This window comes from Scyliorhinus canicula, chromosome 6, assembly GCF_902713615.1.
Source record: "Scyliorhinus canicula chromosome 6, sScyCan1.1, whole genome shotgun sequence".
Classification (NCBI taxonomy): Eukaryota; Metazoa; Chordata; class Chondrichthyes; order Carcharhiniformes; family Scyliorhinidae; genus Scyliorhinus; species Scyliorhinus canicula.
This window is the reverse complement of record NC_052151.1, coordinates 144,102,535-144,130,166: the sequence shown is the minus strand read 5'-3', so window position 1 is coordinate 144,130,166 and position 27,632 is coordinate 144,102,535. Positions and strand designations below refer to the sequence as shown.

Below are 27,632 nucleotides of genomic sequence, written 5' to 3'. Positions count from 1 at the left end.
CCCTGGTTACGGCACTCCTGTCGCTCCCGCCGGCACTGTACTCCACCAGCCCCATAGTGGTGGCGACTTTGCGGATCTGGGGCCAATGGAGAAGGCAGGTGGCGGGAATGGGAGCATCGGTTTGCTCCCCAATTTGCGACAGTCACCAGTTTGCCCCGGGGACCATGGACGATGGGTTCCGAGCATGGCGGAGGGCTGGGATGAGAGGATGGAGGATTGTTCTTGGAAGGGAGCTTCCCAAGCATGAGGGCGTTAGAGGTGAAATTTGGGCTGGCGAGAGGGAATAAATTCAGGTACCTGCAGGTGCGAGACTTCCTACACAGCCAGATTCCGTCCTTCCCACGCCTGCCACTCAAGGGGATTCAGGACAGGGTAGTGTCCAGTGGATGGGTGGGGGAGGGGAGGGTCTCGGATATACAAGAAGAACTTATGGGAACGGAGGAGTCACAGACCGAGGAGCTGAAGCTTAAGTGGGAAGAGGAGCTCGGAGGTGAGATAGAAGAGGGCTTATGGGCGGAGGCGTTGAGCAGGGTAAATGCGACCGCAACATGCGCCAGGGTCAGCCTGATTCAATTTAAGGTCAGTACCTGGGACATAATGTCTGCGAACCCCTGCCAGTACCCCCTGAGTTTTGGACATGCCCACATGACTGTGGCCCGGATGAGTACATTTTTCGGATTGGAGGACAGGTGCGCCAGATGTTTGGGAGGGCTGGCGAACCATGTCCACATGTTTTGGGCATGTCCAAAACTCAGGGGGTACTGGCAGGGGTTCGCAGACATTATGTCCCAGGTACTGAAAACAGGGGTGGTGATGAATCCAGAGGTGGCTATTTTTGGGATTTCGGATGACCCGGCAGTCCAGGGGGAGAGAGAGACTGACATTCTGGCCGTTGCTTCCCTGGTAGCCCGGCGACGGATTCTGCTGGCATGGAGCGACTCAAAACCTCCGAAGTCGGAGGCCTGCCTATCAGATATGGCGAGCTCTCTCAGTCTGGAGAAGATTAAGCTCGCCTTGAGTGGTCACTGTATGGGTTCGCCCGGAGGTGGTAACCATTTATCGACTTCATCACGGAAAATCAATCGTCGGGGGTGGGGGGGGGGGGGGGGGGGGGGGTTGGGGTTGGGGTAGGGTAACATAGGCTGGTCCTTGTGGGAGGGGAGCTGGGTTTCTTGCACCATTGATTTTCTCTGCACGCTGTTTTATATTACTGATGTTAATTGTGCCAAAATGTCTTAATAAAATTGTTTACCAAAAAAAAAGGAAAGCTAATAGAATGTTATAATTTGTGAGGGGAATTTATTACAAAAGTAGGGAGGCTATGCTTCAGCTGTACACGGCTCTGATGAGACCAAATTTGGAATATTGTGCACAGTATTGTGTATAGTATTCTAAATTTATTTTTTTTAAATACCAGAGGAACGCAGGGTTTAGTGAGAGGGACGAACTGAAGGAGATCAGTATTAGTAGAGAAATGGTGTTGGGATGATGGGATTGAAGGCTGATAAATCCCCAGGGCCTAATAATCTACATCCCAGAGTACGTAAGGAAGTGGCTCTAGAGTTAGTAGAACAGCAGGAGGTCATCTTCCAAGATTCTTAAAGTCTCGAACAGATCCTACAGGTTGGAGGGTAGCGAATCTAACTCCACTATTTAAAAGGGGGGAGGGGCTAGAGGGAAAACAGGCAATTATAGACCAGTAAGCCTGATGTTGATAGTGGGGAAAATTCTAGAATCCATTTTCAAGATTTTCTAGCAGAGCTCTCAGAAATAGCAGAATTGGACAGAATCAGCATGGATTTATGAAGGGCAAATCATGTTCGACAAATCTACTGGAATTCGTTGTGCATGTAACGAGTAGAATTGATGAAGGGGAGCCAGTGGATGTGGTGTATTTGGACTTTTGACAAAGTCCCGCATGAAAGATTAGCGTGTAAAATGAAAGCGCATGAGATTAGGCGTAGTGTATTGAGAAGGATAGAAAACTGGTTTGCAGACAGGAATCAAAGAGTCAGAATTAACCAGTCTTTTTCCAAATGGCAGGCAGTGACTAGTGGGATTTTCGTACTGGCCTCCCCGAACAGGCGCCGGTATGTGGTGACTAGGGGCTTTTCACAGTAACTTCATTGAAGCTGACTTGTGACAATAAGTGACTATTATTATTATTTTGCAAGGATCGGTGCTGGCACCCCAGCTATTAATTTTTTGGATGAGGAAACAAAATCTAATATCACCAAATTTGCAGGTGACACAAAGTTGGGTGGGAGGGTGAATTGGATATATGAGGATTGAGTCAGTTAGGATTGCATTCGCTGGAGTTCAGAAGAATAGTGGGGGGAGGATCTCATCGAAACCTATAAAATTCTAACAGAGCTAGACAGGGTAGATGCAAGAAGGATGTTCCCTCTGTTGGGGGGGGGGGGGGGGGGGGGGGGGGGTTGTCGTCCACAACCAGGGATAATAGTCTGAGAATATGGGTAGATCATTTAGGTTACAGAGGAGGAAAGGTTTCTTCACAAAGAAAGTGGTGAGCCTGTGAAATTTGTTGCCACGGAGGAGTCCAAGACATTGTATGTTTTCAAGAAGCAGTTAGATATAGCACTTGGGGCAAAGAGAATCAAAGGATATAGGGGGGAAAAGCAGGATTAGACGACTGAGTTGGATGATCATCCATGATCATAATGAATGGCGGAGCAGGCTCGAAGGGCCGAACAACTTCCTCCTGATCCTACTTTCTAAGTTTCTATGTTTGTTTAACAAGGTGGTGAAACGTTATCCGGGTTAGGCAAGAATGTAGCGTTGAGATTACAATCAGCTCAGCCATTTAATTGAATGGCAGAGCAGGCTCAGGGGGGTCGAGTGGCTTACCCCTACTCCTAATTCGTATGTTACGCTTGTTCCTAAGTCAATATTGTTACAACACCCTGGGCTCGTGTGCCGTCAATTCCAGCTCCACTTGACCTGGAGTCACAACACCAGTGAATTAACCAATAATTCTTAAACAAAATGCCCAAAGTCTTTGGCCTTTGGATTACAGATACCTGGTCTGCAAGTTTAAACACAATTACTGTTTATTTATAACAGGAACTATGAAATCTGAAGCAAATGTAACTGAGGTACACACAGATGACAGACAAGCACAGAAGGGATGAAAGGAGGAAAAAAAGCATAAGAAAAAGAGTCTTTGCTTCAGATGGGCACTTCCAGCACCTTACCCCTATTTAAAATTTTGTTCTCAGTTTGAGGTTTGTACTGTAGATTCATGAGAGAGAGCGCAAGGGCGTGCGCGAGAGCAAGAGAAAAGCCTGTAACAGTTTCCTGTAGATTCATTCATTCAGGTTCAAGGAAAGAAAACAGGTACTCGTCTTTCTGCATCCAGGAATCAAACTGAAAATTCCTTCGGACTCTGCAAATCATTCCACTCGGAAAGGATCCAGTCACCACCTGCTCCGGGACAGAGTACAGCATGTTGGGCCAATTCATTCCACCCCAGCTGATCAAACCAAGTCCCAGCCCATCTCTCCCCCTGGTGCTGAAAAGTCAAGCCAGTTTTCTCTCCTGTAACTCCTGAATTGCTCATTCTCTCTGCTGCTTGAGTTAAAGATACATTCACCCACGTTGACTTTCCAGGTATATCAGAAAATAACCTCAAGCACCGTATCAAATGGTGACTGAAAGACGCAAACAATCTCTGTGCACTGTGCTACGGACAAGAAAGAATATCCACAGTTTACTCATGAAAACTGAAAGTTAAAATAATGATAATGCTAAACAAGAGAAATATTGCCTTGTGCTTCAAACAGAAGCATTTTACAGAAACTATCATTTTAAGATCCAGAATATGCTTGGAATTTGGAATTCATATCACCTCCCTTTCAATGTTATCATGTATCATCATCCAATGTCTCCCAATCAGAACACTGCATTTTCCTCAGTCAGTCTCTGCACTGAGAAATTATTAATCCTTTTTGCTAAAAATTTTCTCATCGTCCCTTTTGATTTTTCTGCATGACTCTTGCATGTCACTCTCCCTCCTATATCCATGTAAATCCTTCAATGTTACGTTGGGTAAGGGCTGCTCCACCTCAATCACTGGCAACACCATTTCCAAACAATTCTTCACTCCTCATTATTTATCGGCCCCATCTGTCCCAATCTGTTCATTGCCCCAATACATGCTGAAATCATGCTTTTCCATACTCCCACTGAAGCAACGTTCACATGGCTTGTTGCATGAAGCAATGAGCATCAAACCATGTAGTTATAGATTGTGGTGGTCTTATATTTCTACAGCTGCTGATGGCTCACAGGGCCTCATGGATATCCCATGAGTCCTGAAACATGTAGCCGCCAGACTGGGCTTTTGGAAGGCGATGAGAGAGTCAACACAGGGATGTGTTTATTGTTTTTATTGTTTCAAATCCCTCTCAGTGCGGCCTCTATGGGGAGACACTCCCCGAGGCCACAAAAATGAAAAACTGCCATGGGATTACGGGGCGTTTCTCGACACTGCAGCCGCTGAGAAACACCCCGCTAAATGACTTTATCTTGAGTCTACCGAGTCACGTTAAATGTCTTTAGTCCCTGCTGCAAGCACCACATAAATAAAAGATGTTGTTGTTGACTTTTACCATGGACACAAATAAGATAAAATTTATTTCCTTGGACATAATAAATGTTGGTGATGATTGTGTTTTCAGAAGTGCACCTTACCCGTGCATATGTTCTTGCTGATAGTACAATGTTCTGACTTCTAAATTTTTTGAAGAACTCCGAATCATATCCTCGTTCAGCAGCATGAGGCCCTCCAAGAATTTCCTACAAAAAAAAATGAAGGCAATTGTACTTATGTAGTCGGTTAAAGGCACAACAACACTAAAGTTGTGTGCACTTTTAGATAATTTATCACTTTGAAATGCCAGTCCCCAACCCAATAATGAGCCACAATGAACTATGCATAATTAAACATTTGTTAAAACTCTCTCAAATAAGAGAGATCTACATTATCAAGGTAAATCGTGAGGAAAGTTAATAGAATTTCATACCTCATATGTTGCGAGGCGATTTAAGTAGGTTAACAGTTTCAACCTACAGCGACAAAGCTCCTTCTGTTCTAATGTCAGCCTGTGAAAATGAAACAGGATGCACTAAATGTCCAAAAATTATAATTACGTTTCTGTGCACTTTACCTTTGCTATGGTACGGCTAGGGAAATTTAACATTTTAAGTATGATGAATGGAGGAAATGTTTACATACTGTATGGTGTATCTGCTGCATGCATGACATTAAAATAATTTAAGTTAAAATATCCAGCTGCTAAAGCTGTGATTCAGGGGTTAACAGCAGGCTGTGATGTCACTCAGGGGAGGGCTTGGGATGTACTTTTAGTTTCGTTTACAGCACTGCCCTGTGTCTGTTGTTTTTAGTTTCATTTACAGAATTCTGCTCTGGTTTGATGTGTTTCTCAGGCTAAATTCTGAAAGCTTCTCATCCAAGGCCTTACTTAGTGCATACATTCGTAAGCCACTGAGTGGCAGTACTGTATTAATAAGTGGAATTTGCTTAATTGAAAGCTTAGAAGTAGATGGGAATATAAGCTCAAAGGACTTTTTTTTGTAAGAACTGTTTAACTGTTAATTAAAAGCTGTTTTTACTTGGATGTTAATGAGGTTAATCCTGTGTTAATAGTTTGTTTCAATATAAAAGATCCCGAGTCGTCAGTGGAATCACTCCTGGAGCGAAATATCCTTTCCTCACAGTTTACAAATCAAAAAATTGTTGGGGTCTCTTCCAGTTTCCGAATATAAATTGGAGGTCTGGTCCAGTTACCATAACAAAAGAGAAATCCGAACCAATTAACTAATAGAACACCACCACAAGATTTGATGTCTTAAAAAAAAAAGATTTTCATGCACATAAAGGAATTAAACAAAACAAACACTACTAACTTAACAACAGTAAACTTTGTTATTCAGCACTGGAATTTCTGACAGTGCAATTTTGTTTTAAACCAGTCACTTGTGTTCAGATAATGCACTCTTTAATAACAGCAGTAGATTGTAAACTTGCAGACATTGTTCTTAGATTCCACACTGAAATTATTGAATTACTGAGCCAATTTTGGTTATTGTGGCTGAACAAGGATATAGGGCTCAGGACAAAACAGCTCGATATTTTATTTTTAAACCACACTGATGGTCATGGTACCATTCGTCGTGTCAGCTTAGTCTTTAGTTGTGACGGCTGCACTGTAATGCCCCACTGTTCTTCCTTCTTCCTAACATGCTCAGACTTTCCTTGTAGTAAATATTTTGGGTGGCACGGTAGCACGGTGGTTAGTACTGTGGCTTCACAGTGCCAGGGGATCGGGTTCGATTCCCAACTTTGGTCGCTGCCTGTGCGGATTATCAACGTTCTCCCTGTATCCGCATGGGTTTCCTCCGGGTGCTCCGGTTATCCTTCCACAAGCCCTGCAAGATGTGCTGTTAGGTAATTTGGACTTTCTGAATTCTCCCTCAGTGTATCCGAACAGGCGGCGGAATGTGGCAACTTGGGGATTTTGACAGTAACTTCATCGCAGTGTTAATGTAAGCCTACTTGTGACACTAATAAAGATTACTGTTATTATTACTGTCCAGCTGCCTCCCTGCTCCCCTGAACACCTCAAAGACAAAGCAGCACCTTGTCACATATTTTCGGATCCCAGGCCACACCCCAACGGTGACGAGGCTACTGGGCAGAAACCCCAATGTTTTATTTTAATTTTGTAAGACTGTGAGGAAAAGATACCTCGTTCCAGAAGTGATTTCACGTAAAATATGGATATGTGCATTAAAACAAGCATTACTACCACGTATTAAAATATCATTAACGTCACACAATAAAAACAGCTTCCAATTATTCCTTAAACAATGCTAATCAACACAGTGACACAATAACCCATAACTGCTATCTTTATTCCCACTCAAACAACAAAACCATCTCAGCTCTCAATCCACTTTCAAATAGTTAGCACTCAGGAATACTGCTGTACAGAGATGTCTGAATGCTCTATTTTTAGATGTTGTAAGAGCTCCATCTGAAGCTTGCCAGAAACATCCAGAAACTCTGCCCGTATTTTAGAAGCTGCTTCTCACCTTGTTTCAGATCACCTTCCGGCCACACTGCTAATCCGTCTACAGGCATATTCTTAACTCAACTGCAATGAGAGCAGATGCTTGGCTTCTGCTCACATCCCAATCTAAACTTAACTAAATTGCTTTTCGACAAAATGCCTAGTACCTTAGCTCCTCCAATTTCATTATTTTACCAATCTGAAATACAATGGAACTAATTTTTTTTAATAAACAATTTTATTGACAATGGAACTAATTAACTACTCCACAGGGAACCCCCTTAATTCAAAACATCAATCATCCCAAGCTTTTTACGATGCTTTAATTGCACCTCTGGTTCCCAAAACCTTTCAAATTAGGATTCGATAAAAACACGAATGGGTGGCATGTGACGCAGTGGTTAGCACTGGGACTGCGGCATTGAGAACCTGGTTTTGAATCCCATCCCTTGGTCACTGTCCGTGTGGAGTTTGCACTCTCCCAGTGTCTACCAGATCTGGGGCTGCCACCCAGCGCTCTGCGAACATCTGGCTGCCATCAGCAACAACCCCCCGCCACTCGAGACAGAATTTGCTGCAACAACCCCCCGCCACTTGAGACAGAATTTCCAGCTGTCAGCCTACCTAAACACTCACTCCACATAGCCTAATAAAATCATTCAGATGTTTTTCAATAGTCACAGAGAGATAGATGTTGATTCCAGATCTGTCTTTCTTTTGCCACAAGACTCTGTAAGGAACATATACATATTTTGCACTGAAAGCGAGAAAAACATTTTTCCCCAATTTCTGTTCATTCACGAAACTCAAACAGATTAAGTCTCAACTGCATTCTGTGCGGCGAATGATGAAATTACCTTTTTTCCTGCTTACACTGCAGACCTAATGGGCTGTAATTTCCTTTGGCTAACTTCTCTCAGTGATCTGCAAACTGCAAGTCCAAACTGCAGCTGAAAACACTCCCTCAGCAAACACCCAGACAAATTTAAGACAGAGAATCTCTTCAAGTTATACACATCTCCATGATGACACGGCATGCTCTGGGATGTCCTCAATCAGACCATGAGGTTTAATATATTTCATTTAAAATTCCTTCTGTAATCTGAAGAAATAAACGACCTTACAGTCCTTCAGGGTTTAGCAAATGCTTGTAAACTAATTTAACTCCAAATCCCAAAACAAAAACATCTCTCTGGACTATCCTTACTGCAAGGTTACAGTTATCATGTCTCCTGTTCTTTAGGTAAGGAAACTTACCTGCTGATTTTTGAGGCAAATTTTTGAATTTGCCTTTGAAGTTGTTGACCCTTTAAGTCAACATGGCCCCGACCTTTTAACTGTAACAAACTGAAAGCTTGTTTGAATTGCAGTTGTGCCAAGGCTGCTCGTTCGTTTCATAGGCAGATACATTCATTTAGCTACATTTAACCTTTAACTTAACATTTAACTTGCAATGTAAATCTATGCTCCAAAAATGCAAAGCACATAAACCAAGAAATAGCTATTTCCAACATTTTGTGTATATGATAGTACTTTCCTTTACCCTTTAAAAATTGTAATGCCTGGTCATGAACAGGGGTTTGTATATTTTCACATATTTGGAGTTTATGTTAGTTTGTAAACAATAAAGAGCGAGATGAAATATAGAAGTTACAAAATTCAGCGATCATTAGTAAGCTGTCACAAAACTATAAAATTGCAGGTGAAAGAGTGAAGGGGGCAATGAAGCAAGTACATTTAAAAATAATTATAGTCTTCGATGTTTAAAGAAATAATTATAGCCTTTGATGTTCCAAGGGACTTGGATAAGTTCGTATAATTAATTCAGAATTTTACCATGCAGGTAAACCAAGCAATCAGGAAGGCAAATGACATGTTGGTCTTTACTGCAAGGTTATTGAAGTGCAAAAACAACAGGTCATGCTACAATTGTACAGGGTTTTGGACAGACAACTTTGGAATAGTGTGTGCAGTTTTGGTCTCCATATTTAAGGAAGGATATACATGCATTGGAGGCAATACAGCCAATTTCAATAAATTGGTCCTTGGTACAAGGGGAACTTTCCTCTAATGAGAGGCTGAGTAAATTGGGCCACATTCTCTGGAATTCAGAAGAATGAAAGACGATCTCAGTGAAGCATACAAGATTCTGAAGCACTTGATGGAGTTGATGCTGATTGTTTCCACTAGTCAGGGAATCCAACCATTCACACACTCAAGGAAGGGGGGGGGGGGGGGGTGAGGGGTGCAATCATTTAGGACGAAGCGGAGGAGAACTTACTTCATTTTACAGAGTGTGAATCTTTGGAATTCTCTATTCCAGGGTGTTTGGATGCTCCATCAGTGAACACATTTAAGGCTAGGAAAGGCAGATTTCTTTGTCTCTCAGCGAATCAAGGGATATGAGGAGCGCACAGGAAAATAGAGTTGAAGCCGATGCTCATATTGTAAGGTTTGACAGGCTATATGGTATTCTCCTATTTCTTGTGTGAACAAAGTCAGAACAGTCATTTCGCCATAAAAATTGGAAGAATGGAAAATGAGGTTTGGCTCAGAGCTCAGACATCCGTTAAGAGTGCTGAAACAGCTGTGTTCCAGGGAAAACATTACTTGATTGACAGCTCTGGAACCCTGATCTCTCTCATTTTCACAATATTTACACAAGGTTAAGAGGTATCATGGGCTTGCAGCTTTGCCATTAAGACATTAAATGGTTTGGATGATTGATACTTTTATTGGGCTGTAGAAGTAAATTTTAGGAATGAATTACACTTTTAACGTCCTCTTGTCAATTGAGGGTAGGACAGTTGAGGAACAATGGTGGATGTTCAGGGAGATAGGGTACATTGGTTCTATATAGAGCGCATAGTGAATGAATGGTATGGAAGTCCCATAACTTGGCATGAAGGATATAGAAGGCCATGGGATTGGGTGGGTGGGGGAGGGCATTGCTTGGCATGGAGGGTATGAGAAGTCATTGGACATGAGGTGGTATGGAAGTGTGTTTGGGGGGGGGGGGGGGGGGGTAGAAGGGCCAGAGAGCTTTAATTGTTTTCTCATCATAATTGAGCCAAAGTCCTAGATCATTGAGGAGGGCCTTTTTAACAGCCCACCTTCACACCCAATGGCCTCTGCAGCTACCTCCAAACGCTTTCTAAAGGTGGTCGGCCCAACTTCAGTTGGCACCCCCCACCGCCAGAATGAAAATCCCACTGCGGTGGACACTTTCCCCCGAGTTGGGGCTGCCAAGCCAGGAAGTTTCCTGACTCCTGCTACCAGCCTTTAAGGTGAAAGTCAAGCCCAAGGTGACAAATGATGGCATCTGGTATGCAAATGTACCCATAACATTTTAGAAACACAATGGCTCGGCTTATGACTGAGTGCTGTGAAGTAACTATTATTACTCACATGGAAAAATCCACCAGTTGGAGCAGCTCCCGCCTCCTTGCTGCCTCTTTTTCTTTTCTCATCTGCATCTCTTCAACTGGTGACACATAGCCCTCATAGGGGATTTCATCAATGTCCACATCTCCAGGTAAAATGAATCTGTTAAGAATGCACGTGAATAATTGTCTAAAGAACTGTACGCTGCTTAAAATTGTAATACAGGTGATCTCCTGCTTCTGTCATAAAGTAACAATTTTGCAAGTTAAAAGATTAATGTGCTTGTTCAATAGGGGTTTTTAATTACATGGTGTAAAATTATTGCCCCAGTAGCCTACATTTTACGGAGGAGAGTAAACTTCAGTAGAATTTGTAGGTGTTGTAAAGATATCTGTGACATTTTCAATCACCATAAAATTCAAATAATTACAGTGAACTTTTGAAACATTATGCCTCTAAATTTTAAGTTATCTTTATGCTGCTTTGTAAAGCAACATATTTATTTGTTCAAAATACTTTCAGTAAAAGTTCAAAATACTTTCAGTAAAGGTTTAAAATAAATTAAATCAAATCAGGGATTTGTAAAATGCAATAATAAAATAAATTAATAAAACAGAAACTGCAGTTCTGATGAAAGGTCACAGTGCTGAAATGTTAACACTGTTATAGGGTTGATAAATAGTCTTGCCTCTTGGAAGGAGTGATCAGAGAAAGCTAAAATTTTGATTTCAGATTGGGATTGAGCGGTAGAAAACAGAGTACCACACTAGAGTTTTAGCGTTGGGCAGAGGTAAGTATACAGCCCTGAGGAAAGAGTTGGCCCAAGTAGATTATCCACAAATAATTGAGGGTAGGACAGTTGAGGAACAATGGCAGATGTTCAGGGAGATATTAAATACCTCTCAATTAAAGACTATTCCTGAGGGGAAGAGGAATTGTAAAAGGGAGAAAAATAATTCATGGCTAAACGAGGTGTATAAAATACTAAAAGGAATTGATAAAGTAAACATAGACAAAACGCTCCCCCTTGTAGGACAATCTAGAACGAGAGGTCACAGATATAGGTCGAGAGGCGGTAGATTTAGAGCTGAAATGAGAAGGAACTAGTTCTCGCAGGGGGTGGCAAATTTGTGGAACTTGCTGCCCCATAGTGCGGTGGAATCAAAGTCATTAAATGATTTCAAGGAGATACATGTATTTATGATAAACACCGGACTAAAGGGATATGGGGAACAGGTAGGGAGGTGGATTTGAGACTAGGAAGAGATCAGCCATGATCTGATTGAATGGCAGAGTAGACTAGAGGGGCTGAATTGCCTACTTCTGCTCCTAATTCCTATGTTCCTCCACAGTTGCCTGACCTGCTGAGTATTTCCAGCACTATCTGTTTTATTTCAAACTGCCAGCATCCAAAGTATTGTGTTTTTGGATATATAAAGTACAATAAAATTAAAGTCATTGTCCCAGCACAACAAAATATGAAAAAAAAAAATGGAAGAGACTAAATAGTTCTCAATCGTCAGAAACCAGTAGGGGCATCTGGTTGACAGGCCTGCCTCAATTTTCATTGTGGAAATAATTGCATCCAGATCTCGAACTTACAATCCACATCAAAAGCAAACTAAAGGAATAGGCATGTTTTCCATGCTGTTCCTGGAAATTAAAAAAAGTAAATTAATGACTGTTCAGAACATACGAGTAGTAATATACCTACTGGAAAACATAACATAATTAGCACTGCTGCACAATATATTGTGGGAGGTTGGAGGGAGACATTTCTTAAAATGGATGACATACCTGCCTCCATCTTCTCTCTTGCCTATTGCTATAAGTGCCTCCAGGTCAGTTCCTTTCAATCCATACTGAAGCAGTTCTCGAGCCGCATCAACATTTTCAGGCACTCTTTCCACACATTCATGCAACACCCATGAACGCTTCCTAATTTTACTCTGGAAAGACAAGTGCAAACAACATAAGTAAATATCAGATGCATTAACGAATTCCATAAGGAGGGGCGAGAACCAAAAAAGCAAGAAACTAAACAATCTGAGAACATCCAATGATAAACACAAGAAAAACAATTCAGACGTGGAAGGAAGGGAACAAAAGATTTGAGATTTAATTAGTGTCTATTCCTACATGGAATTTAAGAAAGAGGGGCAAGTACCTAAAGTAGTGGTTTATAAATAAGGATTCCTCTTCATTAGAAGACAAGAAAGGTTTAAGTAGGGGATTTAGGCAGAGCTCTTTCATGCAAAGGCCAATTATCATATGCAGCAAGTTATAAGGTAATATCATTGAATCTAAATGGTTTGCTTCAAGATATATTTCAGGAGAAAAGAAAGAGTACCCATGAATAAGTTGAAAAGATAGGTCTGTGAAGAAGCAAAACAGGGCAAGCTTACCAAGCAAAATAGTCCAGCCTTTTGCTAAAATTCCGTAAACAAAATGGATTCAATTTAAAAGCAACTTGCAGCACTGGGATTACCACCAATCTATTGCTAACAATTTAAGTCTATGCATAACACACCAGGTAGTCCTGAATAGAAGCTATATTGACAGATGATTTTCTCCATTGTCTTTGATACACCAGGTCACTGTCAAGGTCATAGGCTTGTGCAAGAGCCAATGCTTCACCATATTCTTCATTATCAATCTGAAAAAAGATGGTTGAAAACAAATTTCAAATACTTCCAACATATATCCACATATTACAATGTCAGAAACTTCAAACAATAAAACCATTTACACTTGCCCATTCATTTCTTTCTGTCCTAATTTACAAAATTTAAAGCACATTATCTTTTTTCAACTTATTTCATGAAAATTATGTCATGTTTATATAAAAGTCTCAATTAAAGTCACTAATTCAGATGACTTTTCTTTAAGTAAACAATAATACAACAGTTTGCTTATTAGTATTAAATTGTGAGTTTGTGCCAATGATACATTCCACCACCATGGGGAAGCAACAAAAAAAGGACCAGATAATACTACTATACTGGAGAGCAAAACGTGCGAGTTCTCGCCAGACTATTTACATTCTTAGCTAGTTGAAGTACAACACAAGTGAAAGCCTGGAGGATGATCACAGATGTTATACGAGACAAATGGTGTTATGAGAAATGGGTAAAAATAATTGTCAGATAAAATAGAGAATTATGCTACAAAAATATAAGTTATTTTAAAGAAACTTGAATCTTCATGGTGAAGGGAAAGGACAGTATTGAGAGAAATAGAAAATGAATTTGTATTTGTGGAATGCAAAATAAGAACTGGATAAAAGCAAATTACTGCGGATGCTGGAATCTAAAACGAAAAGCTTTGACAAAGAGTCATTGGACTCTTTAGCTCTTTTCTCTCCTTACAGATGCTGGCAGACTTGCTGAGATTTTCCAGCATTTTCTCTTTCGTCGCAAAGTTCGAACTTTCAGGTAAGGAAGGAGATGGGTAGATATACAGAGTATTCCCTCTGGTCCCTTGGCAAAGTTTTAACATTTTCCTTTGGAAGAGTACACACAAACCCATTCCTAACTGGGAACAGTTGTACACCTACAAATTTATATAGGACGCTCAAATTTGAACTTTCTTCAAGGCACAGGGATAGACAAGTGTGCAGCCAATAATATCCCTCGTTAAATTGTGTAACATTTATTTACATAATATTGAAAAATATATATGCACCCATATGTACATATAATTAGTACGTCATTTCATTTCATTCTTAACAGATCACCTACAGTAGACTGCAGATTAAATACAATCCTTGGTTTACAATCCCTGTGAACGTGTATTAAAATGACTGAGCTTCGTTACAATAATGTCAACTTCACATATCAAATAACAAATCATCCAGTTGTCTCAGGAGGACTGCAAGTAAATGGGTTCCAAAACTGCAATAAAAACTGATTCTGAAAGAATCAAACAGATGCAATTCAGAAAAATGAAATGGGGATAATATATTTGGGATTCACTATGGATTTCAGTAAAAGGATGTACATAGACTTTGGAGTGACACAGGTCTCAGTAACTTGAATTCCATCATGCATTGAGCAGCAACATCTCGCATACTGGTCTTAATATAAGTTCTAGTCATGAAATGGTCCTTGATTTGAAGGGCTCTTGATTAGATGCTACAATTCTCCAAATCTATGGATGAGGAAACTTACAAAATAAAATGGGCAATGTTATTTCTCCATATCAATCATTATTCCCAACCTTGCTACACTGTGTTTATATGAAACAGCTGGAATTACTATCTTTATGTCATATAAGCAATAATGGATTTGTGACTAGGCTATCAGAATTTTAAGCCTCAGAAAAGTATTGCAGGGGCGGCATGTGGCACAGTGGTTGGCACTGCTGCCTCATGGCGCTGAGGTCCCAGGTTCGATCCTGGCTCCGGGTCACTGTCCGTGTGAAGTTTGCACATTTTCCCCGTGCCTGTGTGGGTCTCACCCCCACAACCCAAAAGATGTGCAGGGTAGGTGAATTGGCCATGCTAAATTGCCCCTTAATTGGGAAAAAAAAAATTGGATACTCTAAATTTATTTAATAAAGAAGAAAATGATTGCAAAATGGGTGATGAGCCCTGAAGGGAAGTCAGTTTGGAAATTCCTATGGGTAATGAGTCTGAGGATGTTTGCTGCCAATTTCAAATGCAGTCGAACATTAATTTTGATTTAAATTCAATGTGAAAGATGCAGATGCCAAGGCAAATGGCATGTTAGCCTCTATTTGGAGTACAGGAATAAAAAGGTCTTGCTGCAATTGTGCAAGACATTGATGGGACCACATCTGGGCTGGATTCTCCCAAAATGAGACTATGTCCTCATGCCAGTGCAAAAACGGTGGAGTTTTACTTCAGAAATTCCTGGAAAAAGTTACACGAATTCAATGCCCTGCAGGGGGCTAGCAGGGACCCAGAGTGAATCTCACAGCTTTTGCTGCAGAAATGGGCCTCCGCACTTCCGGTTCGCAGCCTCCAGCCTGCTCCATGGCAGACTCAGACTGCGGAGCTGGACCCTTCAAATAGTACAAATAGTACCCCCGATCAGGACCTCTGGCAATGGCCCCCCGGCGGCACGGCGTACTCCACGGTCACACCGATTTCCAAGGCCCGGAGAATCGCTGAACCGGCGCCGGGCCCAATTACGGCGTGAAAGTGGATTCTACGCATAATCCAACCCCTAGAGTACCAGGTATAGTTTTGGTCTCCATTTCTAAGGAAGGATTGACTTACATTGGAAGCGTTAAATATAGGTTCATTAGATGGGCGGCACTAGCACAGTGGTTAGCACTGTTGCTTCACAGCACCAAAGACCCGTGTTCGATTCCCGGCTTGGGTTACTGTGCAAAGTCTCAACATTCTCCCCGTGTCTGCGTGGGTTTCCTCCGGGTACTCCAGTTTCCTCCCACAGTCCAAAGATGTGCTGTTAGGTGAATTGGGCATTCTGAATTCACCCTCCGTGTACCCGAACAAGCGTAGTGTGGTGACTAGGGGATTTTCACAGTAACTTAATTGCAGTGTTAATGTAAGCCTACTTGTGACACTAAAAAGATTATATAAAATTATTATTATTAGATTGATCCCTAGGATGAGAAGATGGTTCTATGATGAAAGGCTGAGTAAATTGGGCCGATATTGTCTGGAGTTCAGAAGAACGAGGGACAATCTCATTGAAACATACACAATTCTGAAGGGCCTTGATAGGGTAGATGCCAAGAGATTATTTCTGCTCGCTGGGGAATCTAAAATATGGGCATAGCTTCAGGATAAGGGGGTTGATTATTTAGGATTGGAGTGAGGAGAAACTCTCTCACTCAAATGTGAATCTTTGGAATTCTCTAACCCAGACGGTCATGGATGCTCCATCGTATTATAGATTTTTGGTCTCTCTAGGAATCGAGTGATATGGAGGAATGTGGAGTTGAACCCCAAGATCAGCCATGATCGTATTGAACGGGGGAGCAGGATCAATCAGCCATATAGTTTACTCTTGCTCCTATTTGTGAAAACTCCACAATATCTGACCAACACAACTTACGACATTGCTATGTTTTACAAAGTAACTTGGCTCCCTTCCTTTTCCAGTTGTGGCAGAAGGCTTGAACCAAAAATATTAACTGCAACAAATTGCAGTCCTTGGTGTATTAAGTGTTGCGTCTTCTCATTATGCTACCTTCATGGTTGAAAATCAGACTCACTGAAAGAGAATAACCCTGTCTGTTTGCTGTTGAACAACATAAAAACATCTGCGAGAGATAAAGATGACATGAAAAATGTAATATCTTAAATGAAAGCCATGCTTATTTTATTCTTGAATTCACAAGGAGCTTTCACATTGGCGAACAATTGGTTTGTTCCAGCAACAAGAAAGTATGTGATAGTCTACCTAGGTATTGTGATTAGGCACACACACCTCTGGCAGGGTGCTCATGAAGGCAACTATCTTAGACAGAATCCAGAGTTTCCAATCACTGATATTGAGAGGTCACACTTAATTATTTTGTTATCCTATGATGTGGTAAGCCTGAAGCAATCAATCACAAAATATACAAACTCAACTTTAAATTATCAGACTTTTCCAAGCGAACCTTTGAGATTTTGAGTGCAGAAAAAAAAGTTATTTTGCACATTGTAAGCAGCATTAGCTGTGCCCTGCATATCACTATACATTTGCTGCTTGCCTTATATCATACTTTTATCCATTTACTAGTTAATTTTCTGTAGTGCTGCACACAGAAAGTCAAGAACAAATGCAATTCTAAACTGAAGAGGAATTGGAGGATAAGCGAGAAATATATAATAATAAAGTCCCAAATGTGAAGTCATATTATGCCATTATTTTCATATAATACCTGGAATTGAATTAAGTGAAATTTATGACAATGTGGAAAACAGAGAAATAGAATAGGTTAAAACATATTTTCCCTAGTGGACAAGAATTGGGAGGCATAAAACTAAAATGTCATAGCATTTTCACTGGTGGAAAAACTAAATAACGTGTGGCAAGACTATAATAATAATAATCTTTATTGTCACAAATAGGCTTAAATTAACATTGCAATGAAGTAATTGTGAAAAGCCCCTAGTTGTCACATTCTGGCACCTGTTCAGGTACACAGAGGGAGAATTCAGAATGTCCAAATTATGTAACAGCATGTCTTTAGGGACTTGTGGGAGGAAACCGGAGCACCCGGAGGAAATCCACGCAGGCACATGGAGAACGTGCAGACTCCGCACAGACAGTGAGCCAAGCCGGGAATCAAACCTGGGACCCTGGAGTTGTGACGCATCTGTATGCAACTCCCATTCTAAGTGTGGACACATTGTAAATGTGGACATAGGAATTTAGAATGGAAAAAATGAATGACAAACAAATTACTGGATGTGCATGTGCAATTAATACATTCACTCACTAGTTCATTCATTCATTAGTTCATAGTCCAGGCTAAGCTCTGAGAGGAAGTTCAACATAGTCAAGGAATTGATCTGTTCAGCAAATGGACTATACGAACATTGGATTCTTTCAACTCCTACTTTGCTACCACAGCCAAATTATTGCTGAAAAAAAGAGACATGTCTGATTTTTCATCTTGCATTCATCTAGACACTTTGCAAGAGTACCAATAAGGGGAAGAAACAATTTCTACTGTATGAAAAGAGAATATTGATTGGTTGGCAAGTGGACTCTGATTGGTAGAGGCTTTGCCATGAAAAATGCCCCAGTTGATGGTAATTAACAGGCTCGTGCATTTTCCATGGCAAAGCCTCGACCAGAATCCACTTGCCAACCAGTCAGCATTCTCTTCGCAGAGTAGAGATTGCAGTTTTCCCCTTGTACTGATATTCTTGTAAAGTGCCCCATTGAGTGCTAGACGAAAAGCATTGACATTTCATTTTTTTCAGCAAAATATAAGCCCTGAATTACCAAACAAATTCGACCTCATCATGAGACACACAATAGTACAATAAGGCAAAATTATTTCCTCATGGACTTGTTTTCAGTGCTAAGCATAAGAAAAGTATCTGAGGTCCAAATATATACTGACCTTTCTTTGATAGAGTTCCTCTGGAGTTGTAGACCTCAAACTTACTAGCCTGTAGGTTTTAGTGATAGTTCGTGGTCGCTTTCGAGGGGGAGCAAAGCGCTCCATTTCTGTCAAGTAATACAAGCCCTGCTTCACATAACTGAAGTATCGAGCTTTGGCAGAGGATTCCTCATCCGAGTCAGAATCCTCCTCGCCTTCATCGTCATCAAATGAATTAGCTTCTAAACGATGTCTCTTATAAGCTACCTTTACTTCACACTAAGAAAAAAAGTAAAGAAAGATGCAGCATTATTTTTACAGATTCAAATAATCGTTTTTATGAAGACAATTTCCTGAACTGGCATTATTAATTAGATCACTTGAGTTCAGGTTTGAGGTACGACAACAAAGTTGAACTGCACATTTTGTTAAAGAGCACCACGTTTTCTTAACCTATCTCAGAGATTTGAAAAAAAGGGTGACATTATGAATTATAATTAATTAAAACCACAGCTTTGGATGGCAAACCTGATTGAAATTTCTAGTTCCTTTTAGTAAAACCTACTCAAAGGTGAAGAAGAAAAGAATTGCTGACTTATGCAATAAGGGGGCAAGGAGCAGAGAACATCCAGTAAAAGAAGATTTCATGCACGCAGAAAAGGAATCTCAGATTGTGGAGCAATTCCAGAAACAAGATTATGATCCTTTATAAATATTAAACAATCTGCACGGAGTCACAGTCCGGCGAGGTAGGAGAATCTGTCCCATTCAATACAAAAAATTTTAAATAGTAGACAAAATTGTCAACATTTGTTGAGTAATTGGTATTTTCTCCGTAAAAATTGAATGTCACAAACAGCAACTTGCATTTCTATGAAATAAATGAAATGAAATGAAATGGAAATGGAAATCGCTTATTGTCACAAGTAGGCTTCAAATGAAGTTACTGTGAAAAGTCCCTAGTCGCCACATTCCGGCGCCTGTTCGGGAAGGCTGGTGGCCTGCCTTGGTCTGCTTTCAAAGCCAGCGATTTAGCCCAGTGCCAAACCAGCCCCACTTCTGTAGCACTTTACTGCAAAATAACATCCTCCGATGACTTTACCTTAATGGGAGAAGGGAATGATTACCAAGATAGTAAAAGCTTCCACAAACATATAAAAGGGGAAGAGTAGCAAAAGTAAGCATTGGTCCCATGGAGGGTGAGACTGGAGAATTAACACTGGGAAGAAAGGAAATGGCAGAGACTTTGTACAAGTATGTTGCATCTGTCTTGGTAGAAGGCAGAAAAGGCATCCCAAGAATGGTAAAAAGAAAGGAGAAAAGAGAAAAGGCACTTGGAAAACCAGTGGGATTAAAAACCTTGATATCCCTTCAACCTGGGGTTTTAAAGGAAGTGGCTGCAAAGAGGGTGAATGCATTGGTCATAATCTTCCACCATTTCCTAGATTCTGGAAAGTCCCAGCAGATTGGAAAACTGTAAATGTAACACCATTATTCAAGAAAGGAGAAACCGAAAGCAGGAAACTACAGACCAGTTTAGTCTGACATCTTTCATTGGGAAAATGCTAGAATGAGGTAGTTGTGGGACATTTAGAAAACCTTAATACATCAGGTAGAGTCAACATGTTGTGACAGAGAAATCATATTTGCCAAATTTAGAGTTCTTTGAGGATGTAGCAAGCAGAGTGGTTAAAGGGGAACCAGTTTCCAAAAGACATTTGATAAGGTATCACAAAAAGACACAAGAACGTAATGATGTTTATGATGATACATTAGCATGGACAGAGGATTGATTAAATAACAGAAAAAGAAACGGGATAAATGGATCATTTTCAGGTTGTCAAACTGAGATCATTGCATGGCCTCAACTATTTACAATCTGTATTAATGACTTACTGTATTGTAGCCAAATTTGCTGACAATATAAAGATAGGTGGGAAAGAGCCTACAAAGGGATATAGATAGGTTTAGCCAATGGGCAAAAAATTGGCAAGTGAAGAGTAATTGTGGGAAAATACGAGATTGTCAACTTTGACAGGAAGAATAGAAAAGCAGAATGTTATTTAAAGGACAGAGATCACAGAATGCCGTGGTGCAGAGTGGTCTGGGTACCCTTGTAAATGAATGGGCGGCACAGTGGTTAGCACCGCTGCCTCAGCTCCAGGAACCCGGATTCAATTCTGACCTCAGGTGACTGGAGTTTGCACTTTTCTCCCCGTGTCTGCGTGGGTTTCCTCCAGGTGCTCCGGTTTCCTCCCACAGACCAACGGTGTGCAGGTTAGGTGGATTTTCCCCTTAGTGCCTATGAAAGTTAGATGGGGTTACAGGTATAGGGTGGAGGCATGGGCTGAAGTTGGGTGCTCTTTCAAGGGTCAGTGCCGACTCGATGGGCTGAATAGCCTCCTTCTGCACTGTAAGTTCTATCATTCTAATTACAAAAGGTTAGCATGCAGATACAGCAAGTAATCAGGAAGACAAGTAGAGTCATGGCGCTTATTGCAAGGTGGATGAAGTATAAAAGTAGGGAAGTCTCGTGTACCGAGCATTTGTGAGGCCATATCTAGAGCATTTTGACAGTTTTGGTCTCCATATTTAAGGAGGGTCATATGTATATCAGAAGCAGTTCACAGAAGGTTCATAAAGCTAATGCCTAGGATTAAGGGGTTGCCTGATGAGGAAAGATTAAGCCTATATAATTGGGTTCAAAAAAATGAGCAATGTTATCATCAACAAGTGGATATCACTGTGGCTTCACAGCGCCAGGATCCCAGGTTCGATTCCCCGATGGGTCACTGTCTGTGCGGGGTCTGCACGTTCTCCCCGTGTCTGTGTGGATTTCCTCTGGATACTCCAGTTTCCTACCACAGTCCAAAGACATGCAAGTTAGGTGGATTGGCCATGCTAAATTGCCCTTAGTGTCCAAAAAGGTTAGGAGGGGTTATTGGGTTACGGGGATAGGGTGGAAGTGAGGGCTTAAGTGGGTTGGTGCAGATTCAATGGGCCGAATGGCCTCCTTCTGCACTATATGTTCTATGTTCTATGTAAAACATACAAGATTCTGAGGGGCTTGACAAGGTATATGCTGAGTGGAGGTTTCCCCTCGTGGGGGAATCTAGAACTAAGGGGGACAGTTTAAGTCCCCCATTTAAGACAAAGCTGAGGAAAGATTTCCTCTCTAAGAATCATTACTCTTTGCTATTCTCTTCCAGAGAGTAATGGAGGCAGAATCATTGAATGTATTCAAGGGGAAGTTAGACAGGGTTTTGATGAACAATGTAATGAAGGGTTCTGAAGGACAGGCAGGAAAGAGGAGTTAAGTCCACAATCAAGTCAGCCATAATTTTACTGAATGACAAGAACAAGCCCGAAGAGCCTAATGGCTTATGCCTGCTCTTATTTCTGATGATCTATGTAAGCAATTAATAGGGGTGGTCAAATGACTTATCAAACAGATAGATTATAAGGAGGCATTTTACTGAGGGAAAGGAACAATCGTGGAGTTAAGCAAGAGGTGGGAGGGGGTGAAGGAGATCCAGAGAGCACAGCCAAGACATCAGTAATGGTTGAACATCATTGCTGATAAGGTCAGACTCAGAAGACCAAAGGGAATGCATTTTTTTTTTGTTTTTATAAATTTAGAGTACCCAATTCTATTTTTCCAATTAAGGGGCAATTTAGCGTGGCCAATCCATCTGTCCTGCACATCTTTGGGTTGTGGGGGTGAAACCCACGCAAACACGGGGAGAATGTGCAAACTTCACACGGACAGTGACTCAGAGCCGGGACCGAACCTGGGACCTCGGCGCCGTGAGGCTGCAGGGCCAACCCACTGCACCACCGTGCTGCCCACCAAAGGGCATGCATGACCTGAAGACATCAAGGAAGGAGGATAATTATAAGTTGCAAAAGAGTTTGCAAATGAGAACAAATATCAAAGACAAATACCATTGAAGGTATTGTTGACTGCAAGTCAGTGGAGGTCAGGAAGATTTTAATACCAACAAATGGAAAGGAACTATTCAGAGGAACGAAGAATGATCAGCAGAGACATGCAATGAAGGGATCCAAATCAACACCGAGGGATTTGCAGCAATGGGATAAAGTGGATAATTTAGGTTATAATTAAATGTTCAGCCAGCTTAGTATGTTAGATGGACAGGATCAATGAAACGTTCCCCACCTTTGACATTTTTAGTCTTTTAGAAATTCAAGGCGGCAATTTATCACCACTTTCTCAAGGGCAATTAAGGATGGGTAATAAATACTAGGTTTGGCCAGTGACGTCAACATCCTGTAAATATATATTTTTAATGGGCTTTGCTGATCTTTTCCATTGCTGTGAAAATGGAAGTTGGAGAAAGGAAGACTGAATCATTGTAAGAGTATGTTATTATCTTCACATCAAGGAGCACTAACTCTAATTATTTTTTGTTGCTCTATGCATACGCTTGAGTAAGATAGAGAGGGAAAATTAGAGGTGTTGAAAATATATAACGCCACAAATACATGAAAATGCGATCAAAGTTTTAAAACAGCAACACATACAAATTATTCATTGTAAACCTAGAATTTCAGCGAGAATGGACATTTAATCAAGCACAAATTTCATATTCAATACCTCTAAACTCATAAAACTTCCATCATGAGCAGCGCTGACTTGGGGTGAAGGCTCAAACCATTCACAAGACTGTCCAAGCAGGTTTTTCAATGTCCTCACAGATGATACAGTCAAAGCACCAGAACAACGAGCCAGAATGACTGCATTGTCAGCCCACCAGTTTACATCACAGAGGGGATAAAATGATGATTTGTCTAAAGGACAAGAGGTTATATAAAATTATGTTCCAAGATTATTCAACAAAGAAACAATGTAACCCAGTCAGACAAGATCAAACTTATTTTAAATATCTGTACAAGCATGGGAAATTTAATATTGAAAATGTGCAGTATTTTGCCTTTTAAAAAAATATTTGGACACTACTGCACTCTTTTATTGGGAGTCTCTTTCATCTTGCTGCACAAACTCTTTCAAATTACATACATTGATTAAACAAAAAATTTGCGCATGAATTTTCTGTTGTTTGAATATAGTATGTTGAAAATATAATTTTCAGCAGCAAGAGACTATCCACTTAAAAGCACTTTCCCAGAATCAGATTTTTAAAAACAAAAACAAAGAAATCCCTTCAAAAATCAGAGAAGCTACTCCATTATTCAGGACATTTCATACCTTTTATTTTCTTCCTTTTCTCTACTGATTTCGCCCACTCGGGATTAATGGCATCATATCCATCCTGAAAACAAACATGCACATTTGTATATTCCAAACATAAATGTTCAGACATGCAAAGATTTACCAGCTTTCTACAGTGAAGAAAATCATAACAACGGGAAAAGGAGACTAAACCCAAGGAGAAAATTATAATTTTGTCTCATAATAAATCCAAAAGAATGCTGTTTAATAACCCTCATGCTTAAACTGAGAATGGAATTATTTCTTGGATAACATGAAGTGGTCTGAAGTCATTGCATTAATTATTGCTGGAAGTAAAAATACCCAGTTTCCAATGAAGGTTTAACTGACATACAAGGGATCAGTAGACCCTATATATTGCATAATAACCAAAACATAAAAGCTAGACAAGGTATTTAATATCAAGTATTCCTGAACGCAAATAGATGTTAGTTTGCTGAAAAATAATTGGGAGTTTGCAAGTTTACAGGAATCAATTAAATATTTTCTGAAGCTGCTCACTGGGATGACAAGCTACATGTTTTTTCTATTGAAGACAATGGTAGAGAGAGTTTGCATAAATTAGTTATACGCGTTCTACAGACTCTGACTTCAGTGCCACACAGCCAATACATCACCAATTAAAAGAAACTGCAAGTTTGGAAATGTATTTTTCAGTTAGAATTTTAGATTTTAGACTTTAAACTACTGTTCTTCATAATTATAATCTTTATTAGTGTCACAAGTAGGCTCACATTAACACTGCAATGAAGTTACTGTGAAAATCCCCTAGTTGCCACACTCCGGCACCTGTTCGGGTACACCGAGGTAGAATTCAGAATGTTATATTCACTGGACAAGCACTTAGGGACTTGTGGGAGGAAACCGGAAGGCCTGGAGGAAACCCAGGCAAACACAGGGCGAATGTGTAGACTCCACATAGACAGTGACCCAAGCCGGGAATCGAACCTGGGTCCCTGGCACTGTGAAGCAACGGTGCTAACCACTGTGCTACCGTGCCACCAACATAGGGCCTGATATGTATTGCCATTATCTTCTAGGTTTGCATTATATAACCAGATTCTGTTATTAGAACTCTTCCAATGGACATTTTTCCCCCAAATGGTACCTTTTCCCAATGCCTTAAAAATTTACAGATCCGGTCAACTGCAAAACACATATTCAGGAAACCCAAACTGTGACATGTCAAATAAAGTAACACAACCGAGCCCTAATTTGTTAGAGGAAAGACAGCACCACATTGTCAGGCGTAGGTTATACTGTATGCCAGTTATCCGTACTATAGCTGATCTGTTGGACACTGGAATGGCTACTGAATTTCCAGAGTTAGAGGTCAAATGTATTCAAAATATTCAATGTAAATTTAGCAATACTTGCTGTGGCAAATGAAGCAGGGAATTATTATTACATCCCATCTCAACTATAATCATTGCCCATCAATATAACACACCCCTTTAACCAACTGATGATCACTGAATGGGTACAGAAGGAAACAGAGGGTCAGTGACCAAAGGAATAGCGGAGACAGCCAGAAAATAGAGAAAGATTAACTGCTACAATGCCCGCCTTCAAAGTTAGGATGTGAAGAAGACATGGCTGCCATCAAGGGAACTAGTAAGGTTACTCAAGTGCATTCCAGGAGTACAAGAAAGAACTTGTTAAAATGAATGAAGCAATACAAATTTATATTATTAAAACCAGTATGCAATATCCTCTGTAAATAGTTTCTCTGGACTTGTCAATGTTAATTGCATCCATAGTCCTTTGCATTTGTAATTATGCAGAAATATATAAATTTACAACACATTCAGCCTTTTGGCTCATCCAGGTGTGGTCAGTGTTCATATGAACAAATAATCCATTCAACTTTATTAATCCTCTTGTTATTGGAAGGTTTCTCCATCTGTTGCTTTCACTCACTGAGTTAATAACAAGAAAAGACTTGCATTTATATAAAGTGCTTTTCACAACCATTGGGTGTCCCAAAGTGCTTTGGACCCAAAGTACAACATAGAACATTACAGCGCAGTACGGGCCCTTCATCCCTCGATGTTGCGCCGACCTGTGAAACCATCTGAAGCCTATCTGACCTACACTATTCCATTTTCATCCATATGTCTATCCAGTGACCACTTAAATGCCCTTAAAGTTGGCGAGTCTACTACTGTTGCAGGCAGGGCGTTCCACACCCCTACTACTCTCTGAGTAAAGAAACTGCCTCTGACATCTGTCCTATATCTACCGCCCCTCAATTTAAAGCTGTGTCCCCTCGTGTTGGTCATCCCCATCCGAGGAAAAAGGCTCTTACTATCCACCCTATCTAACCCTCTGACTATCTTATGTGTCTCTATTAAGTCACCTCTCAGCCTTCTTCTCTCTAACGAAAACAACTTCAAGTCCCTGAGCCTTTCCTCGTAAGACCATACCAGGCAACATCCTAGTAAATCTCCCCTGAACCCTTTCCAAAGCTTCCACATCCTTCCTATAATGTGGTGACCAGAACTGCACGCAGTACTCCAGGAGCGGCCGCACCAGAGTTATGTACAGCTGCAGCATGACCTCGTGGCTCCGAAACTCAATCCCCCTACTGATAAAGGCTAGCACACCATATGCCTTCTTAACAGCCCTATTAACCTGGGTGGCAACTTTCAGGGATTTATGTACCTGGATGCCGAGATCCCTCTGTTCATCTACACTACCAAGAATCTTGCCATTAGCCCAGTACTCTGCATTCCTGTTACTCCTTCCAAAGTGAACCACCTCACACTTTTCCGCATTAAACTCCATCTGCCACCTCTCAGCCCAGCTCTGCAGCTTATCTATGTCCCTCTGTATCCTATAACATCCTTCAGCACTGTCCACAACTCCACCGACCTTCGTGTCATCTGCAAATTTACTAACCCATCCTTCTACACCCTCTTCCAGGTCATTTATAAAAATGACAAACAGCAGTGGCCCCAAAACAGATCCTTGCGGTACACCACTAGTAACTGAACTCCAGGATGAACATTTGCCATCAACCACCACCCTCTGTCTTCTTTCAGCTAGCCAATTACTGATCCAAACCGCTAAATCACCTTCAATCCCATACTTCCGTATTTTCTACAATAGCCTGCCATGGGGAACCTTATCAAACGCCTTACTGAAATCCATATACACCACATCAACCGCTTTACCCTCATCCACCTGTTTGGTCACCTTCTCAAAAAACTCAATAAGGTTTGTGAGGCATGACCTACCCTTCACAAAACCGTGCTGACTATCGCTAATCAACTTGTTCTTTTCAAGATGATTATACACCCTATCTCTTATAACCTTTTCTAACATTTTACCCACAACCGAAGTAAGGCTCACAGGTCTATAATTACCAGGGTTGTCTCTACTCCCCTTCTTGAACAAGGGGACAACATTTGCTATCCTCCAGTCTTCCGGCACTATTCCTGTCGACAAAGGCGACATAAAGATCAAGGACAAAGGCTCTGCAATCTCCTCCCTGGCTTCCCAGAGAATCCTAGGATAAATCCCATCTGGCCCAGGGGACTTATCTATTTTTACACTTTCCAAAATTGCTAACACCTCCTCCTCGTGAACCTCAATCCCATCTAGCCTGGTCGACTGTACCTGAGTATTCTCGACAACTTTGTCTTTCTCCAGTGTAAACACTGACGAAAAAGATCCATTTAACGCTTCCCCTATCTCCTCTGATTCCACACACAACTTTCCACTACTATCCTTGATTGGCCCTAATCTTACTCTACTCATTCTTTTGTTCCTGATATACCTATAGAAAGCCTTAGGGTTTTCCTTGATCCTATCCGCCAACGACTTTTCCTGTCCTCTCCTCG

The 27,632-nt window shown here is 40.9% G+C and overlaps 1 protein-coding gene across 2 annotated transcripts in view; it reads right to left on the bottom strand.

The window, feature by feature from the left end:
- The window catches only part of nbas (NBAS subunit of NRZ tethering complex), a 339,860-nt gene that overhangs the window by 265,150 nt on the left and 47,078 nt on the right, over positions 1-27,632 (bottom strand). For both annotated transcript variants that reach the window (XM_038800239.1, XM_038800240.1), the window contains exons 13-20: positions 23,764-23,827; positions 23,152-23,345; positions 18,555-18,812; positions 13,030-13,155; positions 12,297-12,448; positions 10,524-10,661; positions 5,046-5,124; positions 4,714-4,818 (exon numbers count right to left, since the gene is read on the bottom strand). In XM_038800239.1, coding sequence (XP_038656167.1) covers positions 4,714-4,818; positions 5,046-5,124; positions 10,524-10,661; positions 12,297-12,448; positions 13,030-13,155; positions 18,555-18,812; positions 23,152-23,345; positions 23,764-23,827 — 1,116 coding nt within the window. The remainder of the gene's footprint in view (positions 1-4,713; positions 4,819-5,045; positions 5,125-10,523; positions 10,662-12,296; positions 12,449-13,029; positions 13,156-18,554; positions 18,813-23,151; positions 23,346-23,763; positions 23,828-27,632) is intronic.